Source organism: Tachypleus tridentatus, chromosome 1 (assembly GCF_004210375.1).
Source record: "Tachypleus tridentatus isolate NWPU-2018 chromosome 1, ASM421037v1, whole genome shotgun sequence".
Taxonomy (NCBI): Eukaryota; Metazoa; Arthropoda; class Merostomata; order Xiphosura; family Limulidae; genus Tachypleus; species Tachypleus tridentatus.
The window spans coordinates 21,365,797-21,385,052 of record NC_134825.1 but is presented as its reverse complement, the minus strand read 5'-3'; the positions used below and the strand labels follow the sequence as shown (position 1 = coordinate 21,385,052).

At 35.4% G+C, this 19,256-nt stretch overlaps 2 protein-coding genes across 3 annotated transcripts in view; both read left to right on the top strand.

Annotated features, from left to right (window-relative positions):
• Positions 1 to 8,528: 8,528 nt before the first annotated feature.
• LOC143244293 (DNA-binding protein D-ETS-4-like) lies at positions 8,529 to 18,942 on the top strand. Of its 2 annotated transcripts, XM_076488687.1 has the most exons (4): positions 8,529 to 8,640; positions 9,462 to 10,108; positions 13,109 to 13,306; positions 15,210 to 17,122. In XM_076488687.1, coding segments are annotated over exons 1-3 (681 nt in total). In that variant the 5' UTR covers positions 8,529 to 8,607; the 3' UTR covers positions 13,110 to 13,306; positions 15,210 to 17,122. The 2 variants fall into 2 exon arrangements, with proteins under 2 accessions (XP_076344802.1, XP_076344810.1); XM_076488695.1 differs by lacking the exons at positions 8,529 to 8,640; positions 9,462 to 10,108 and adding an exon at positions 17,143 to 18,942 and having other exon boundaries at positions 11,781 to 13,306; positions 15,210 to 15,516.
• LOC143232208 (calpain-C-like) overlaps positions 17,685 to 19,256 on the top strand; it is a 51,901-nt gene continuing 50,329 nt past the window's right edge. Inside the window, exon 1 of the mRNA XM_076467364.1 lies at positions 17,685 to 17,766. Coding sequence (XP_076323479.1) covers positions 17,685 to 17,766 — 82 coding nt within the window. The remainder of the gene's footprint in view (positions 17,767 to 19,256) is intronic.

Here is a 19,256-nt window from a genome sequence, read left to right as displayed (position 1 = left end):
CCGTGAACGTCAATAAAAGACTCAGTTCCAGACCAGATACAAGACTCAGTATTGTTGTATGTTTGTAAAACTCTTGCACATAAAGCGTCATTTGTAATAACTATTAGTAGTAACCATTATTATAAATTGTATTGTTATTTGTATATAAAAATATATTTTTGTTAAAAAATAAAGTTGTGTTTACGATCTTGTTGGCAAATAATATAAATTTATTACATATTAACATTTAATTAACTTTTAAATTAAAATTAAAATTTTAGGTTATTCAAAATTGTAATGTGTAACGTATGTAATATAACAAATAGGAGACTCGTCCGAGACAAATCATAACACCTAACAGGGTGTACTTGGTGTTCGAAGAGCATCAGTCTGCTGCAGTTTTGGGCCATTACATAACAACAAAATTCAATATATACAGTTAAACACTGTTTTTTATCAAGGTTTATTTACAGAATGCTATTAAACTGATTTATTCTAATATATACCGGTACCAAGTGATAGCTCCTTGCTAGCTTCTTTCTATTTCGTTAAGGCACTGCATGGGGTGCTATAGCAATTGTTACAGACCCTAAATTTCATCAGTACGTTCATTCAAACAGAACCCTTATGATATGGCCTTGGCACAAGTATATGGGAATTTTAGAGAATTGTAAGTGTTCTCACCCTAACACAATCAATTGGCAACATGGATCAGTGAAACATTATCATAATGTTAAAATTCACATTCTGTAATAGCATACAAGAATTGGCCACATAAAATAGAGAGAATGAGAAAATATTAAATTGTCCTAACATTTTTGCGCAATACTATATATAATTTGTAATGCATTTTTGCACTTATGAAAATTATTTTTGAATCTTATCTAATTGCGTAGATTTACAAGTGACCTAAATCTTCTAAAATGGCCTCGAGATATTATTGGAATTACAGGCGAAAACGTCGTTAACAATGAGGGTATTTAACTGACAACTTAACTCATTCTCATCAATATAGTTTTGGTTTGTTTTTTCCTGTGTATTGGTTGACAGCATTAAGTACTTCTGGTCCGTTGCTTACACAGGGTCGGCTTCATTCATTTAAAAGTTAGGTTTCAGCCCTTATCAATATAAATATCTTGCCTTTGAGCAGAAATTCTTAATGTATTTTGCTTAAAGATTTTTGAACCTTGTTAACTGTAAAGCATCTAAAAAAACGAACAAAAACATCACGTAAAAACTTTTAAGTTTTTTTTTCTTATCGTGACGATTTGCATACTGTTCAATGTGAAGTCACGGCTTGTGTTATAGTTGTCACTATTTCACTTTTGTGCTCCATTCGAAACTATTGGTTGGACGAACCCCGGACTAATGAACATGTAAGAAGTAGAGTTTAATATTATCAAAACAATCAGTATCACCAGTGAGGTAAACTAATATGTTAACTGAATAAGGGCGAGAATAGAAATGATCATACAGAAGTAAGTCCATTTTTTGTTTTATTTTGGTCTAAACACATCCATCACCAAAATGCAACATTTTCAGAGAAAATACAAGAATGTTCCTATCAGATGTGCCGTCGGATCCCCATTCGTATTCACGTAGCGGGGCCCGGCATGGCCAAGCGTGTTAAAGCGTGCGACTCGTAATCTGAGGGTCGCGAGTTCGCATCCCCGTCGCGCCAAACATGCTCGCCCTTTTAGCCGTGGGGGCGTTATAATGTGACGGTTAATCCAACTATTCGTTAGTAAAAGAGTAGTCCAAGAGTTGGCGGTGGGTGGTGATGACTAGCTGCCTTCCCTCTAGTCTTACACTGCTAAATTAGGGACGGCTAGTGCAGATAGTCCTCGAGTAGCTTTGTGCGAAATTCAAAAACAAACAAACATCTAAACGTAGCATCCACCTTATAGATTTCTGGATACGTCCCTGAAATACAACGAGTATATATAATCTTAGTATTCGTTATGCACAGAAGTTGGAAGTGCAAACTTTAATCCGAATGTTCTACAATGTTTTGTTTGCTCAGATCGTGTGACTGGAAAAACTTGTGTTGTCGTATTCTCCAATTTTCTATAACATGCACACAAGAAACAATGATGAACTCCCCGGTGTTCATTGTTCGTGCTCTAATTCTCGTCTCTTGTTCATAGAAATCTAGTTCTTTCATCAGAGGCAAATAATTGTTCATCTAAACAGATAATAATATTTGTTTGTTCAGGCGTTTACAGCGGAGGTAATGGAACGCTAAGATGTTATACTCCGCAGTCAGTACAAAAAAACTGAATTACTTAGATAGTTGTGTTCATTCTACCTTTCTCATCAGTTTAAAATTTTCCTTACAACCACCCTGTTGAAACAAAACGTATTTATATTAATTTTCTGACGGAGTTTCTTAAACATATTAAGAAGCTAAACATTTAGTGAGACAAAAAAATGTTGAAACATAAAGAAATCAGATGGCGCAAAGTACAGAACGTTGACACTATAATCTTGTCCTTTGAAAGTATGGTAATATAACGAAAAACGGTATAATCTCACATCCTCTCATTAAATCAAGGTCTAGTCCTAATATCCATAATTCAATTTGTTGTAATATCATAAACTTTCAATTGAACTTGATCCCACTCTGAATGTAATCCAAGTTCCCATGAACGCACTCCACTAACATTCAGTCCATTTTCAAACTCTTGATAGCATATCATTCATTCTACCACTTTATGCAAAAATTACCCTATGACCGTCGTACAAACGTAAAGCGAACTCAATCTGAGTAAGTGAACAGGAAGAAAAATGGTCAAATTTTTGAAACTTTTTATGAAGATAGATGCTGGATAATATGCAACAACACTGCCTCGCCGTCAGCTCTGTTAGAGGTGGTAATGTCCCTGTGTTTAATAATTTTATAATTGTTGCTTTTGTAAGCTTGAGTGCATGCTAAAAATCAAAAGTGACAGCTTATTTCATAACACGAAATCTGATATAATTCCAAACACGATATCCTAGTTGAAAGTGTTTCTCACACTAACTTCCACTGTTAGAGGTATATGGATGGTTTGAAAAGTAGTTTTGCTGGTACTCAAGAGCTTTGAGTGGATAAAGCCTAAAAGCCAACTTTTTTTTTCTTATGAACCCTGTTACTTCATTTCCATATACGATAAGAGCAAGACCTCGAAATGAGAGAAAGCTTTGAATAGATGGAACAAAAACATGCACGAATACCACATTGTAAGTAGAGTGATGTGTGGTATCTTATAAGAACCCACAAAGTTCATTGATCTTTGTTATGTGGTTTCCATAAAAATACACAGGTTTTCCATATTTCCCAAAGTAGAGGAGTCTGTCGTTCTTGAAGTTCTTGCTACAAAGCTTCACCATATTTCTCAGCTTGGCTGTAAACACTTTGAGGTGTGTAATTTCTGAAAATAATCTCAACCATAGATTCTGTATGGCGCTGAAACGTATAATTATATTCTCGCCCCAATCTGATTCTTCTCTTTGAACTTCATCACTTGTAAAAAGGAAAAAAAAAGATTTAAAAAAAAGAATATAAGAGGAATGAAAACTATTGCATCAAGTTTTTGAATATTTTGTGTTAATGGTTACTTGACAAATGAGAGGGCGTTGTACAGTACAGACGATTCAAAGCAGGAATATCGTAATTTTGCGTTTTTATTTTTCAAGGCCCAATCAATGCCTTTTCAAATTCTTACAAATAGCCTAAATGATTTTGAATTATTTTGAGATTGCAATAATCAACTTAATTAGGCTGTGATATTTTATAGTAAATGAAGCTTAGGTGTGTGTTTGCCAAATTGTTGAGGGAATGATAATTATTATAATAGTAGGCCTGTGTTGAGCAGATACGTTAGATATTATTAGTACGCCTATTCGTATATTGTTTAGACATTAATATTTAGGAGGAGGGCAAAATGGAACAACAATATTAGGCCCGATTATTGTTAACTTAAAGCAAAATATCTAACTTTACTGTCTTTCTTAAATTAGAAATTATATTAAAACGATGGGATTGTTTGTTTGTTTGTTTTGAATTTCGCGCAAAGCTACTCAAGAGCTATCTGCGCTAGCCGTCCCTAATTAAGTAGTGTAAGACTAGACAGGGGTTCCCAACCTTTTGGCACTCGCGACATGAAAATGTAATTGATGAAATAAAATTAATGTTATCCCAAGCTACTTCTAACAAGGCTACGCGACTCCCCTGCCGCGACTTTGAAACCCCCCGGGGGGTCGCGACCCACCGGTTGGGAACCTGTAGAGGGAAGGCAGCTAGTCATCACAACCCACCGCCAACTCTTGGGCTACTCTTTTACCAATGAATAGTGGGATTTACCGTAACTTTATAACGCCACCACGCCTGAAAGGGCGAGCATGTTTGGCCAGGTGGTTAAGGAGCTCGACTCGTGATCTGAGGGTCGCGGATTCAGATCCCTGTCACACCAAATATGCTCGCCCTTTCAGCCGTGCGGGCGTTATTAATTAACGATCGATCCCACTTTTCGTTGGTAAAAAGTGTAACCCAAGAGCTGGTGATGAGTGGCGATGACTAGGGAAGCTGCCTTCCCTCTAGTCTTACACTGCTAAATTAGGGATGGCTAGCGCTGATAGCCCTCGTGTAGCTTTGCACGAAATTCGAAACAAACTTCCACTGCTGTTATATTTAATTATTGATTTACATAACTCTTTATAATTTATTTAATTGTGTTTCATGTACAAGAAAATTCCACCAGCAATTGGACTCATTTATTTACTTCAATGAAATGAATGTGTTACCAATGGACAACCATTTTTTAATGCTACGATAAATAATACACACACTAATAATACAAATGTTTCACGTGCACCAATAATGATATGACTTAGCACAATATGCGAAACTATTGAAACTAACATTTCTATAGAACACAACCATTCGAAAAATGCAAAAAATAAGAACATGAACGTAAAAAACATGAAATCGCAGAAAAATGAGCACTTCTTTCGAAATAATGTTGATGCAACAACAACACGTGTATATGCAGTTATGCAATGTAAGTATGGTCATAATAGGCATACTTTTGTAGGTTTATTAAAATTTTTCCTTCTGAGATTCATAAACATATATATAAATACAAAATACATGTATACAGCCTCTTGCGCATTCACTGTGTATACAAACACGACTATCTACGAAAATACGTACAAACAGAAAAGGAGAAATTGCGCACCGCTAAACCTCAAGCAAACAATTTATTCTCTCAAATCCAAACCAGAAGAGTGGTGGGAGATTTTTCTAGTATCTAGAAGGTTGTTTTGTTTGTTTGTTTTTGAACAATCATAATGATTGTTTCTGAATTTCGCACAAAGCTACACGAGGGGTATCTGTGCTAGTGGTTCCTAATTTAGCAGTGTAAGACTAGAGGGAAAGCAGCTAGTCATCACCACTCACCGCCAACTCTTGGGCTACTCTTTTTACCAACGAATAGTGGGATTGACCGTCACATTATAACGCCCCCACAGCTGAAAGGGCGAGCATGTTTGACGCGACGGGGATGCGAACCCGCGACCCTCAGATTACGAGTCGCACGCCTTAACCCACCTGGCCATGCCGGGCCTTCCAATTTATAGTTTTATGAGTTATTAATATAAACCTTTTATTGCTTTTATTTCTAGAGAAATATTGTTTATGTTTTTGTTGAATCTTACACTCGAGAACCTTCTACAAATTTAGAGAACAGGCGGGAATACCGCAATACACATTTTACAATATAAGTTACGTGCATTTATTAATATATATTAAACTGAAACAACCATAGATATTAAAATAAACATATAATAGTAAATCCGTTATAGCAGTAACATGCTGACCATGGACAGATCTATTTTTGTGATGTTTACTGCTATAAATAGTACAATCCACTATTACTCGAAGACGATTCATGGTTAGACGCTGGTACCAATAATTAAAAATTAGCGTAACTTTGCATCATAACTTGAAAAGTTTCCGGGATTCTAATTTCTTCGTTATTTTTTTATTTGTTTGCAGTTAACCAAAAAAAACTATCTATGTTATGTTCATCATGAGTATCGTAACCTGGTTTCAGCCTCAGAGCTATCGAAGAGAAGGGTGGCTTTCAGAAAGCGCAGTAATACTTTTAGAAATTGTCTATGGCACTTTGTGAATAATTATATGTCTTGAAATACAGCAACTGTAGCTATTGGGTAATAGATAGATTAATGTACTGCGGATATTTGAGGACAATATCACATCTCTAATAGTTATGAAATTGATAACAAAACATATAAGTTTTGTTTGTTTTTGAATTTCGCGCAAAGACTACTCGAGGGCTATCTGTTCTAGCCGTCCCTAATTTAGCAGTGTAAGACTAGAGGGAAGGTAGCTAGTCATCACCACCCACCGCCAACTCCTAGGCTACTCTTTTACCAACGAATAGTGGAATTGACCGTCACTTTATAACGCCCCCACGGCTGAAAGGGCGAGCATCTTCGGCCCGACCGGGATGCGAACCCGCGACCCTCAGATTACGAGTCGCACACCTTAACACGCTTGGCCATATAAGTGTTTAGTGTAAAGCTGTATAGTATTTTGTGTTGACTCAGAGTATCAGATTTTTAAACGAAAAAAACCATTAACGTTATATTTTTATGGTAAGTGGAATGGAAAAAGTGAGAAACAGTTAAAGTTCGATAAAAATCAAAGATAGAGTTCGAAACGTAGAGTATTTTTAATTTATTCTACAAAGATCGTAGTTTGCAAATGTTAAAAAAAGTCGTTTGTTTTTATTTCAGTCCTTACTATGCATGATGTAGAGTCCTTACCATGCATGATGTAGAGTCCTTATTTTGCTTGTTTATTAAACATGCAAATGTTTATCGTCATATCACTTTTTCTATGTTATAGGATACACTTTAGAATTTAATCTTGCGACTGGCCATCAAAGGCACTATTTACAAAAGAACAGTATCAAATCTACACCATAACTGTACCCTTCCGGTAGATAAGAGTTAAGTCTGAGGGCTTATAACGCAAAAAAAAAAAAAAATTCAGGTTCCGATACCTGCAGCGGACAGAGCACAGATGCCCTTTGTGCAGCTTTGCGCTTAATAACAAAACAAGTAAACCATAACTATAACTTTCGGGCCGTTGAGACTATCACGCGAGGTAAATATGCTAGTCTTAAAAATGATTTTTGTATTTCTACATCCCACAATTTTTATTAATAATACGACTATTTGTTTGTTTGTTTTGAATTTTCGCACAAAGCTACTCGAGGGCTATCTGTGCTAGCCGTCCCTAATTTTGCAGTGTAAGACTAGATGGAAGGCAGCTAGTCATCACCACCCACCGCCAACTCTTGGGCTACTCTTTTACCAACGAAAAGTGGGATTGGCCGTCACATTATAACGCCCCCACGGCTGGGAGAGCGGGCATGTTTAGCGCGACTCGGATGCGAACCCGCGACCCTCAGATTACGAGCGCATGCCTTAACGCGCTCGGCCATGCCGGGCCATAATACAACTATAAACGTACTTAATACATCAAGAAAGTTTATAAAAACCCTCTTCTCAAACTATCAATATCTATTGAGTTTATAAAATCAATCCTACTCTCAAAATACCAATATTTGTTTAATTTAAACAGTTTATAAACTCGACTCTCTTTTTAAAACACCAAATTTATTAATTGATAGAGTTCATAAAATCAACCCTATTCTCAAAATACTAACATTTATGAATTAACAGTGATATTATGTAAAAAAGATTTACTCTTGTTTTGTTTTTATTTTATTTTATTTTAAAAGATGTTGAAGTATTATGTCGTATCTATCATTTGTCCATATTATAATCTTCAGTGGTTACCTTATCCTGAGTGACAGAACTACAAAGCTCATTTTTGTTTTTGTTTTACAATGTAGTGAAGCACCTACGTAGATGTATCGTGTATCTAGTTACTATAATAAATACTAACTCGATGTATCTGCTTATTGCAGTCTGTAACAAAGCAGTGTTTAGTACTAACCTTGCTGGAAGTTCACAGTGTTTTCCAAACCACGCAGACTCCATCTATTGTGCATTATCAATTTTATTAAATACTTTTCAAGTCGTGGAAATATCGGCCTTGTACGTGTTACACACGTGCTGAAACTGTTTCCTCAATTAACATAATAAAATTACGTGATTGCTTTCTAAAGTAGGTTTTCACCCTCAGGAGCCGAGCTTTTCAGGTTTGTTTTGTCTTTAGGGACTGTTGAACTATTTCATTTTGTTATATTTGTAAAGTTCATAGAGTATACATTTTTGTTGCAAACAGTTGATACTTGAATCAGGAGAAACTACATGCTTATTGTATAGTAAATAAGCACGTTATATTCCACAACTGTTTAGTTTCTGTCACTTACAAAGTAAGTCGTCAGCGAATTTGCAAAAGAGTTCCTGGGGGAAATTCGTAACCGTGGACGAAGTTTATCCTCGTTCGCATTCGCCTCGCGAGGCATGAGAGCAAACAAAAAAACGTTTCTGACGTCACGATACTTGTCACGTGCTCTGTTGAACGCTAACATACGGCGCTGAGCGAAGAGTCTGCGCCAGTTCGTGCAACAGGTTAGTAGAGAAGAGATGTACGGTAGTTGCGTTGTTAATCCGGAAACTGTAAGTAAACATTCGTACTTTTTCTTGTACGTGTAAAGTCTTTTTATTTGAAAAGATTGATAAAGACGTAAATAAAACCGACGTATTATGCTTAAAGCTGAACCTTTCTGTTGATATATCTTATACTTACATTTATTAGTACCATATAACATTAATATTCTAATGTGAAATCAAATATTATTTTGAAAGTAATAATTAAGAGAGACAAGGTTGAATATGGCACTGCTTGAGTAACTTGTTGCTATAACACCATAAATTATTTTTTATGCAGTTATTGATGGTATATGCTTGCAGCATTTCGATCTGTTATTATAAGGAATTATTTTTTTAACAAAATGCTGCAGAACACACCATTCGGCAGGTTGTTATTAATATCTCCAGTACAGGTGTAATATGTAGGAAGACGTTCTGACTTAGAATTGATACTGAATTATCTCTCGAATTATTACGTTGTGGAATCTTTGTTCATATAAATGGCTTAAACTATGTTCATAAAGACAAATATGTGTGACATGGCCCTATTTTAAATATTTTATATGCATATATATATAATGCTTCGTAAAAGCTAAATCGAAATTCTGTTGACTTGCTTCGATTTTCAAGAAAATATTACTCGATAAAAACATTAATTGATACCGTATATCAATTATTTTAAAATTCGAAGAACTTTCATGCACTAATATTCAGTTAAAGAATTTTAAATAATGACTTGATTTCTGTTTGTTTTTCCTTGTTTAACTGTTTCTCAGTTATAATACATTAAGCATGTGAGAATTCCCGAAATTATTAGTTCAAATGCTTTGTAATAATTTTATCATTAGAGACCACAGTTGGTCCCAAGCCCAAGCCACGGATCGGGTGATGCTGGCAGTCCCCTGTCCTTAGAACACTGGTACGTGTCCGACTTGGACGCCTGGTTACGAGACAGTGAAGTTCCAAGTCAAGAGCTCACGAAACCTATTTTGAGCATTCACCAGCGACAGCAGATGAATACTCGACTGGTTTCCAGCTTGCCTACTTATGGCAACTCTTCTACAGAACCAAATGTACACGTCAGAGACAGCTCCTCGAAGCTGACCGGTTCGGTCACCTCCTACCAACATTCAGTTCATGTGAATATACCTTCCCCGGTATCTTCATTCAACACTATCCCTGCCGAGAGCCCAACCCTTTACGACTCCGTTCTTCCCACATCTAACCTTACGAAAGATTCGAACACATATAGTAGCATACCTTATTTGCCTATACCAGTGCACGAGATTAAACACGAGCTACCAGACAACTACAACTGTAATAATGATGACCTTTTGTCAGCCAGTGGTTTTCTGCGGAACTTGATAAAAACTGAAGAAGAGGTAACCTGTTCGTATCAGCTGTCACAAGAGAAATTCCAGCAAGTCCAGTATCTTGCGATGGAGCAGGTTTCCCGACATCGACCAAGCTTGTCAAGTGCTAGGAATATCCCGTGGTAAGTTTACTTAGTTTTTATCATTGTTTGAATTCAAAGATTACCTTGGAAATACCTAATAAACCGTGTATTGTTCATCAGTGACAGCCCTTGACTGTTGTTATATGGAATGAAAGTAAATAGGAAGTTTGGGACTCCTGAATATGACGATATATATTCAACATCACATGTTACTTATCAGTGAAATAAAGCGGTTGGCATAAGCAGGGATATTTAGTTGTAATTTCCACGGCATAGCATTAACATATATAAAGCTGTGTGATTTTTATTAACATTTAGAACCACTTGAAGACCGCATAGGGACGGTTGTTTATCTCTGTGGAGTATATTTATTCATATATGTATGGAAATATCTCTCGTGTATTCAGTACGCCATTGTATTGATGCTTGAATGATCGAAGTGAGTAATGACACATTTATTGAAACTGGTATGTGATTGGAACATTGTAAATTTAAAGGTAGTCTTATGGCTAGCTAGGTGTTTTGAGTAGACAATATATATATATATATTTACAGCCTCTATTGGAAACCGAAAGCTCTGTAATCCTGTACAACTTTTAATACATGTATTTCAGGCCTTAACTGAAATCTTTTGCATTGGACCAGTTCACTGTTCGTACAAGTCAACAAATTAATACATATTATATATTTTACTAACTTCTCCTGTAAGTTTACGGATTTACAACGCTAAAATCAAAGGTTCGATTCCCCTCGGTGGGCTTAGCAGATAGCCTGATGTGGCTTTGATGTAAGAGAAACACACACACTAAATATTTTCTCGACTGGGTTTTGCTCTTGTGACCATATGAACTGAAACCTTGCTCTTGTCATGACGAAATACCCTCTTACCAAACAACCAACACCCTACTTTCCCACGTCTTCACGCTTTAACATGTAGGTCATGGTGAGAAGTGTTTGGCAGGTAAATAGGTCATTAAACTTAGTGATGTCAGCACCCTCGGAATGGTCGTTCAAGCATATTCGAGCCAGTGTGTAATTTTAGAAAGGTGTCGCTGATAGTGGGTTATTTCACAACTTTAAGTGTTTATCTCAGGCTTTGTCGAAACATATATCAAGGTGTGGCTTATTTTAACGGTCACTAAGCTATAACCACGTATTTCAATTTCTACCAAGAAATGGCACGTGTGTACAATGTTTGCTTCAGAAGCTGTATACGTTACCTCACTATAACAAAGCACAAGTCTTGTATTGATTTTTAACGTATATAGAATACTTTTATTTTTACTTTTACTATTAAACAGTTATTTTTATTATTATTGGCTCTCGGTAAGCCAGCGTAAGCTATATTGTTTTTGTAGTACTAATCTTACAGTGTTGACACAAAAGTCTTTATTGTGTAACTAATTATGAAATTCTCATTGATACTGAATATCAGGAAAAAATAATTAATGGTAAATGTGTTATTCTCCTCTGTGGTTAATAAGTCGTTTAGCTGTTAGCTTTATGTATATTGATTGTACTAATCTCTACATGTGTTTATATCAACTGTTTTATCCCACTGCTATCAGTTATGATTAAATTTTACCAAAGCTTTTGAAGTAATGGGGTGTCACACCGGAAAACATATATGAATATAAATAACACTCGTGCGTCTTCTGTTGGTTGTTGCGTTCCTCGTGCATTTCTGTGCGTCAAACATCAAGAATGAACGCAGTTACTGAGGGGTTCGACTTAAATTGTATTTGAAATTGTGTTGAAACAAAAAAAGGTTAGTAAGGAAATTATAAAAGTTAAATAGAGCTTGTAATCCAGAATCTTAGGCCACGCGATGTTGCAAACTTCATAAAAGAATTTTTGTTTGGCGTATGTTCCACCACAATTATCAACTGCAGTTAACATAATAGGCGATTGTGTTGTACGGTAGCACGTGTAACATTCTATGGGCGGCTAAATGAACATTAGTGTAATGTCTATTGTTGAAAACTGTCTGCAAGGTTTATATAAGTTTTATTTTGTGCGTATTTTCTCAAGCGTGTATAAGTAAGGATTGGACTCACCTGAGAGAAATGTTGACGAGCTAGGTCCTATTTCTATTTCAATTATTGCTCCATTTTATGTGTAATTCAAAATGCAGAAAGTTAATCTCTTTGAAAAAATTAACACATTATTTTAAATTATGGTACAGCCAAAGCTGAAAACAACTAACTATATTATTCTTAAAATGTTCTCAACATAAAAATTAATGTTTAAAGTAACATAGACGCGTGACATATTTGAAAATTCGTTTGTTACACCAGTGAAGACGTAAATATAAAAAATGACAACTTGAAGTTAAAAACAATCGTAAATTTCCTGTGAACAAATGAAACAAACTTGGATTTCTTGGGTTTTATAATAATAATAAATACCTGCGGCATTATTCATTATATTTCTACAAAATCTACATATTTAAATTGTAGTTTGGAATTAAGTACAAAGATACACAAAACGCTATCTAGCGTCGTAACTCCGCAGGCGTGCCACTGAGCAAACTATTTAACTGATGTTAAACTACGTCTCTTTGTTCCACTCTGAAATCACTTTAGAAAGGCAAATTAGTTAAGTCTATAAAATAGATAAATTGATATTTTAAAAAACCTGAAACATATTTCTTCTGTATAATGACTGTAATAAAATTATTAAAAGCTACATTTCACCACATTAATGTAGTCTAGACCGAAACACTGTTCAAATGCCATAAATATAGCGTTTCAACCAGTACGGATTTGTCGTATTTAAGCCGGCGTGTTGAGTCCTAGTACAGAATGGAAGGCCCCGTCTGCTATGAATGTGTCAAGTGTGGGGAGGTTGAAATATTGTTATACGTTATAACAACCTTTTCTCCACGTACTCGTGCTTTTACAATTGGTGTATTTTGTGACAGTGAATGAAATGATCAAACGTATTAGTTTGATTTTACTGAATATAATAAAGCATTTTATCAGTCGTTATTATCACTTATACAGAAACAGCAAAAATTAGACTTTGTTTTATTTTCAGATCCTGTTAATTGGTCGGTGCAAGATGTTCGTGCCTGGTTTCGTTGGACGTTAAAACAATACAATCTTCCCAGCGTCCTTTTGGATAATTTTTCTATGAATGGTGTATCGCTGTGCTCGCTGACGGAGGAAGATTTCCACAGCAGGGCTTCCGAAGATGGAGCAACACTGTTTGCCCAGTTAGACATTTGGAAAATAGGTGACTGTTTATTTCAATAAAAATAATCTCTCGCCTTTCAGATTTTAAGTAAATAAAATGACTGCAGGTTTTACTGTTTGCAGGCATGGTTAATTAGAGGAATAAAAGTTTGTTTGTTTGTTTTAATTTCGCACAAAACTATTCAAGGGCTATCTGCTAGCCGTCCCTAATTTAGCAGTGTAAAACTAGAGGGAAGGTAGCTAATCATCACCACCTACCGCCAACTCATGGGCTACTCTTTTACCAACGAATAGTTGGATTGACCGCACATTATAACGCCACACGGCTGAAAGAGCGAGCATGTTTGGCGCGACGGAGATTCAAACCCGCGACTCCCAGATTACGGGTCGAGTACCTTAACCACCTGGCCGGGGTTCGAATCCCGTCGCACCAAATATGCTCGACCTTTCAGCCGTGGAGGCGTTATAATGTGTCGGTCAATCCCACTATTCGTTGGTAAAAAAGAGTAGCCCAAGAGTTGGCGGTGGGTGGTGATGATTAGCTACCTTCCTCTAGTCTTACACTGCTAAATTAGGGACGGCTAGCGCAGATAGCCCTTGAATAGTTTTGTGCGAAATTAAAAAAACAAACAAACAAACAAGAACAGTTTTACCTGATTAGGCCTACTAAGTATTTTGGCGCGTTATGTTAACACACGTATAAGTTTCTCTTCAACATGCAGCTTCTACATGGGATAGCAAACAGATAAGGTTTAAAATATTATTTGTGTGTGTGAACTAATAGATTGTTGGAAAGCACGGTGGGGCACATTGTTATTATTTTCATTCAGTAAATTAATTCAAGGATTAAGAGATTTCTATTCATTTTTGTCAGGAACACCTCAAGAAACAGTCGTCCGAAATTTTGTCACAAACTTAAAATTGTTTTCTCACAGTTACATGTTTTCAACAAAGATGTTGCAATCACTTTTTAGAGCCAAAATTGCTCATACAGGAAGTTATTAGGTTTTGGTGGACGTTCAAACAGCAAGTTAAAGTGAAAATCTGGTTGTTGACCTCAATCTGACGTCTTTCTTGACGTCACGTTTCCTCCGATTCAAAGAAACACCACAGAGTGGTGTGTGAATACAGAATACATTTTGTAACACATCATAGTTTCCCACACTCGTCAAGCTTGGCTGTGTTTGTAGTTATCCATCAGATGGTATATGTTTGTTGCATTGGAAACTCGGGAAATTTGTTTGGTAGTTTGTCAAAACATGTGTATTCACCTTAGCAAGTCTTAAAGAGATGGGGATTCCGATGGATAATTACACACATTTACCTAGTTCCAAATATGATTATACAATGACAGGTATTTCCCTTCACTTCCTCCTCAAAAAGCTCAAGAAGATAAGTATGCTTTGTAGCTGTGCAATAGTAAAAAATTATTTTCGTCTAACAGAATAGAACAATTCTCTATACACTTCAAAATACTTTCATCATTTATCAGAAACGTATTACTTAACGAGTGGAAGAGATAAGAGTTCCAATCATCAGCCCATAAAAAGGTTGGACTGTGTTTAAATATCTGTAATTAATTTGACATCTTGGTAAGGTAGCTTTATTTTTAGCCCACGTAATACAGCATAATTCAGCAATACACTCAGGTAACTTCCTGTAAACTGAAACTGAAAATAGTGATGCAAATGGCCGTACATTTAACTTGAAAAATGAATAATTTTCATTCTATGTTTACATTTCTTTAAAGACAATAACAGAACTTTTTTAGATATTTTTCTCTAACGAGATATTTTTACTCCAGTGTTAATGTTTTATTGAAGAATATGTTTGAATTCGATAAGTAATTCTAGTGATATTTTACAAGTTACTTTATAATTAACTACTTTTTAATATTCCATATTCCGCATACTGATAGTTTTTGTTTTTTCTATTGTTTGTAGCTGCGAATATGCGAAAAAACTGTCAAAGCGTAACTACATCACCTTTTCCGAGTAGAAGACAGTGTTCTCGATATGAATGCTCTAATAAACCATTGGTCTTCAAACTCAGTTTCAGCAGTAAACGCATCATCCACCCATACCAAACAAGTTAACACCATGGGTAATGACATGCAAACTGGACCCATTCCCGCTTCAGTAGCTTCTGGATGTGGAAGTGGTGCTTTTAACAATTCCTTCATCTTGGGAACAGAAGAGCTTCCTGTTCTTGCGAGCAGAAAATTCACCAACGACAACTTACATAGTGACGGTAAATTTTCCTCCATTTTCATGAAACAGTTAATTCCAAGAGCCTATCTTTGTAGTTTTCTTTGAAACTCAGTATCCCTAGTTTTATAGACTCTCATTATAGTTAATATTTGTGGTACATTTTGTTAGGCACTCTCAGCGTACGTGGACGATGGCCATGAAATGTGCAGCCCCTTAGTCTGAAACGTCATGTAGTTATAATGCCTGTTGACGTCTTGTCTGTTCTCGACGTTTGCTTGTTTTGATGGAGGGTCTCATTTCGGAATGTTGTTCCGCCCCAGGCATAGTCCATCAGTTAAACTGCTTTGGGCTCCGCTCTCTGTTAGACAACTTTTGTAGCGGTTAAGGTACAAAATCCTGTCCGCTATCAGAGTATTAAGAGGAGACGTCATCATATGTAGAAACAGCGAATATCTAACAACCTCCACAACTCGTGTCTTCAGACTCTACTTGTACGTAATGGTTTACTCAACGTTTAAGTCAAATTGGGAAGATTCTACTTTCATTGTCTTAGATACTTTCTGTTTGCAGTAATGTAGTTCGGATTATTATAAATACGCCATAAAAACAACAGTTTTTAGTAATGTGTGTTATTTAAGATACAATAACTATATTGTCATCAAATTAAAAAAACGCAGTTAAAATTGTGAACTAAATGCATGTAACGTTGTTCTTCAAATAGCAAAGCTTAGATAATGATGAATAAAGTGTATTTGTTTTCAAGTAGGGGTATTTGGATATATGTCTTTAGCAAGTTTATTTATTTCTAGATTTTTAAGCTTATGTTTGGCTGGTAAGCTCGGCTGTCAAGTGAGCGTCGCAGGTTTCCGCGAAGTTTGTGACACTATAACTTGACACAGCAGCAATAGCTAGACGGAACGGTGTATTTTATTCAACGAAGTTGAAATTCCATATGGCCCGTGATTGACGTCATAGGTTTCTATCTGAATGAAGTCCATATGTTAGGTCATGGGTACATTTGTTCATCGTTCATCATTTTTTTAAAATACTTGGTGTATGTTAAGTTCATCCTATTTCAGTCGTGTACTGAGATCGACACAGATGCTTTGGTGCCAGTGAAACCGTGGTAAACATTTTCAGTTCTTATATGGTATCACAAGCAATTAAAATAAAACAACACTTGAATATATTTGATTTTTTTTACGGTAGTTAAAAAAATAGATTAAGGGAAGTGGCTCCATTTATGTGAAATTGACCGTGACCCAATTTTCGTTCGAAGACACTACGTTGGAGTCTTACAAAGTACATACTACTGTGCGTGGGTGTACTGTATATACTCATGCGTAGGCTGTTTAAGCAAAACTAAACAAAGTTTACGAGTGGGCATGTAATTTCAGACTGAAAAAAAAAGACTCTTTAACACTTAAGTTTTATTAATAACTAAACACATTTAAATACAACTATATTGGTCATAATACTAATACTGTGCTACATATATGACTCACAGTATAATTGTTTGTTAACATATAAGTTCCTGTAGACTGTGTTAACCAAGATACACAATATCTTTAAAACTTTTTTTTTTCGTATATTTGTTTTACTTCAATTGTTGGTTTTAACGGAATCGTAGTTCGCTTGAAAATATAATTTGTCCTTATACTTGCAGACGAAACAAGTGAAGACGGCTGTGACGTAGATCGGAGTGGTGGTAGTGCCAGATCAGGACCACATTCACACATTCACCTGTGGCAGTTTCTAAAAGAGCTGTTGAGCCAGCCGCAGATGTATGGAAGTTGTATCCGCTGGTTAGATCGCTCTAAAAGCATTTTTAAAATCGAAGATTCTGTCCGGGTTGCCCGCTTCTGGGGAAGGCGAAAAAATAGACCAGCTATGAATTATGATAAACTTAGTAGATCTATTCGCCAATACTACAAAAAGGGGATTATGAAAAAAACGGAACGTTCACAACGGCTGGTATACCAGTTCTGTCCTCCGTATGGACTGTAAGCTAAGACTAATTGGCAGCGTTATCAAGCCTGGAGTGCAACAGCATTTCGAGGTTTCCATTTTGTAGTATATCCATAAAAATATTAACATATATATAGGTGATGTCCCACTGACCTAGCTGGTTTTATGGTATGTGGTATCACCGAGTTTTGCTTTGCAACAATTTAACTATTGATTTGTAAATAGTATCATAATTAAACTATGGGCTGGCCCCGTATACAAGAATATATAGTGTTTGATAATAGCGTAATAAGTGGGCTTATAGCATTGACTGATCCTGAAGGTATGATTCTTGACCAGTATGCGTAGTTAGAAAGAATTTCGTTATCAAAATTTAAAGTCCGAAAAAGTATTTTTTATTGTTTACTGAAATTTTATGTTTAGTCTTACTCGGACAAATGTACTAAAAATATTGTCGTTTTTCTAGCTAGCGTGCATAAGCCTAGTCAGAAAAACAAACAAACCATAAATAAATAAATATATATATATATATGTTTTAATTTTTCTTATGTAGTAGTTTTACCTAATGTTTGAGTTCATGCTCAGTGTTGATTCGCACGACATTCCTGGTGAGCCTAACACATGGATTGTAATTGGATCCTAGGATGGTTGTTAGCGAGCAGTGACACTGATGCACACGATCCACAATATTTTAGACTTGCACCAGTAGTGGTGTTATGTTTTTCAAGAATTAGTGGATTTAAAAAACTCAAACTATGGTGAAGTGTTTCACATATATCAATGATATATATTAGTATGTTCTAAGAACACGCTATAAATTCGTTTGTTCTCGTGTGAGACAATCGTGTTTTTTTTTTCTTCTTAAATGCTCGTTAGATTACACTTTATAGATTTCTGTTTAACCAAGTGTATGGATATTTCTATTCATAAAGAAGAGTTATTCATAAAGAAGAGTTATTGAGACCGAAGATGTTTATGGAAATTTTTATGTGTTTGTGTTTAGTCCACTCTACTTTCGAGAATTCTGTACTTTATTTCTTAAATATGGGAATAAGAAATGGAAATAAGTAGCGAAGACTGGTAAATGGTGTCAGTTTCGATGGTAAGAGAGTGTTGTTATTATAAACTTTTTTTTTTTTTACTGTTGTATGTCTTTGTATACATGAAATCATTTGTATCAGATATTGTGTTGTGTGGTTTTGTTATTATGCAAAGGGTCTCGTGTTTTATTTGAGTAGTGATTTTTTGAAATTCCTGGTAAAAGTAGACACTTAACAGAGTTTAGTATTACTACGCAAAGAAAATAGCGTATTTTAGACGTAGTAAAATTTTACAGTTTGATGTTGTTCATTTAAACTAATATGTGTTATGGCTTATTATAATGAACTTAATAAAGTGTGTTTTAATAATAATAATATTAAGATGTACTGTAGTGATAGGACTATGTTTGAACTTTAGTAAATGTAGCTTTCAGAGATTAAATAAAGTTTATCTGACATTCTGGAATATATATGTGAATACATTGACACAAACAAGTAACACAATTTATGGCAGATCAGATCTATTTATTATTTTAATGTATGGGACCAATAATTTTCTTACACTCATTTTATTACATAGACTTTCGGTCGTTTTCTTCTCTTGAAATTTTTTACATGTTCTACAGTAATCTCCTTCACACTGAATTCGAAAATCAAAACTTATATTTTATCTCAACACGTACATATATTTTCACTAAACATAATATCTACTTTTATATAAGTGAGTCATTTTCATTGAAATTGTGACCTATTTTGTTGTGCTTTGAAACGT

What these genes read in the sequence shown, in the direction of transcription:
- LOC143244293 (XM_076488687.1), top strand. Translation starts at nt 8,608, where the DNA reads ATGTACGGTAGTTGCGTTGTTAATCCGGAAACT. An exon ending in GCGTTGTTAATCCGGAAACT is followed by an intron (nt 8,641 to 9,461) that starts GTAAGTAAACAT and finishes TTTTATCATTAG; the next exon opens with AGACCACAGTTGGTCCCAAG.